The sequence below is a fragment of the Hipposideros armiger genome, unplaced genomic scaffold (genome assembly GCF_001890085.2).
Source record: "Hipposideros armiger isolate ML-2016 unplaced genomic scaffold, ASM189008v1 scaffold_679, whole genome shotgun sequence".
NCBI lineage: Eukaryota > Metazoa > Chordata > Mammalia > Chiroptera > Hipposideridae > Hipposideros > Hipposideros armiger.
This window is the reverse complement of record NW_017732029.1, coordinates 568557-570663: the sequence shown is the minus strand read 5'-3', so window position 1 is coordinate 570663 and position 2107 is coordinate 568557. Positions and strand designations below refer to the sequence as shown.

At 37.5% G+C, this 2107-nt stretch overlaps 1 protein-coding gene across 1 annotated transcript in view; it reads right to left on the bottom strand.

The window, feature by feature from the left end:
* Nucleotides 1–1291, bottom strand: part of LOC109372937 (glycine receptor subunit beta) — a 10928-nt gene extending 9637 nt beyond the window's left edge. Inside the window, exon 1 of the mRNA XM_019626466.1 lies at nt 998–1291. Coding sequence (XP_019482011.1) covers nt 998–1091 — 94 coding nt within the window. The 5' untranslated portion in view covers nt 1092–1291. The remainder of the gene's footprint in view (nt 1–997) is intronic.
* Between the last annotated feature and the right edge of the window lie 816 nt (nt 1292–2107).

Below are 2107 nucleotides of genomic sequence, written 5' to 3'. Positions count from 1 at the left end.
AAATGAAGGGTGTTTGTCTTTTTTTTTTAAACTTTAATTTCCTTGAAACTAGACAATTCATTTAAATTGTGCACAGGTTTTAAAAAGACACAAAAGGCAAAACAATTTTAAAAAAATGTTCCTCCCTTTTCTGTTCCCCACACTCATCTTAATTTCCTGTCTGGACAAACAAGAACATATGTTTCTATTGTAAGTAACAATCATGTGCAAAATGTCCAAAATAGAATCTTTCATAAATCCCCTTTGCTGCAATTAGGAGTCTCATAGAAGTGGTTCTGAAGTACCTGGCTTTGTGATGGCATCACTTACTGAATTTGATTTTATATTCATCTAGTGCATAGGAACTAGAGATTGATACATATGTGCTTATTATGTATTTTTAGGTAGCCTCAGTGGTCATAAATATTATAAAAATTTGCTCCAGAGTTGCTCACTTTAAAATGAATCTTTGCATTCCATCTCACCATGCTTAAATGACAGGCTAAATAACACGAGCCCTGTATTCTGAAGCAGGTTGCCCCATGTTCCTTTATGAAGGTGCACCCACTAGGGGAGGCTCCGATGATTGGATGCACTGAGCAGTAAAATGCGTGCTTGGATATTATCGTGATTTGCTCCATAAACTTTTATGAGAAACATTTCTTGATCTTTTTTGATCTTTTTCTGGTACTGTTACATTTATGAGAGGCAGGTGGGTAGCTAATTGATATAAATGTTCATTGGCAAATTCAATTTAGTTTCTATTTCTCGTGGGGTTTCATTTCATTATTATTCACGCAGGCTTCCAATTTAAGGTTTTTTTGTATACTTGTTTCTCCATGTAGTTCTCCTCCTTTGCCATTTCTACAATTATCAAGACACATAATTTTTAACAAAGTTAAATCCAGATCATTATTTGATTATTTCTGTACATATTAAAGAAAAAATATTGGCAATCGTTGTATATATGTTGCTTTCTTATCTTTTTCACTGTTCCACATTATGCACTCCATATATNGGGGCACTCGGGCAGCACTGGCATCCGGGTTGATCCAGAAGGACAGCCAGGAGAGAACCACGATCAGCAGGGTCGGGGCATAGACGCCCATCATATAAAACCCGACCTGTCTCCTTAGGGTGAAGATGACTTCCACACATGTGTAGTACCCTTTCAGGAATAAACATATTAAACGTGTGAGGTTCTCACCCACGTACAACTGCAAAAATCAATACTGTACCTATAAGCTAGGTCACTTCTATTTGAGGCAATTGCACAAAGTAAACTGCACACACAAATAAAGGCTGTTTGTTTGGGTTTTTTTCCTGTGTAAATGCACATATATATAATTGATGTGATCCCAAAGGATGGCATTATGGGACCGGTTTCACCTGACCTTTTGCAACTTCATTATGACATTGAGAAATAGATACCACATGCAGCTCCACTCTGTCACTGTCTCAGCTTTGAAGCCTTTATTCAGAGACTCTGCAGTGTACTTAAACTTTTCATTACCCATGGGCACTCTCAGGGCCGATGACCTAAAGGAGTCATACAGGGAGCCGTAAATCAAAGTAAAACAAGTCTAAAGAGAAACACTCCTGGACGACACATTGTCAGTGTAATTTTTTAGTCATGCGTACCGCCTCTTATCTAGAATGGATGGCAGTCTACAATAACTCCTATGAATAATTTAGCCTTAAAATTTAAGAAAATATTGGAAGCAAACATTAGCAAGAATCAGAGATAAGTGTTTTCAGCCCGTATAGAGAAAAGATTATAAAGTGAATGCACCAGACATTTCTCTCAAGTCTTTCCTTTCCCCCAGCCCAATCCTCAAACGTACTCTCATTGAGGGGACAGGACTTCATTTTCAGTAGCTGAGACACACGCAGACATTGCTTTACAACAGAGCCGCCATGACATCAACTAGCCCCCAGTAATCACAAATTACGAGCAGCCTCATAATAGCCTTTGCTGACTTGAGAAAGTGACACACATATCCTCCTAGCTCTGGAATATATCCAGATGTCTAAGTTTAATTTTTATATATGTTTTAATCCTTTCCGTTAGCAATCTAAATACAATGTTTAATGCTTAAAGCACTTAAATACAAATGTTATTTGCCAT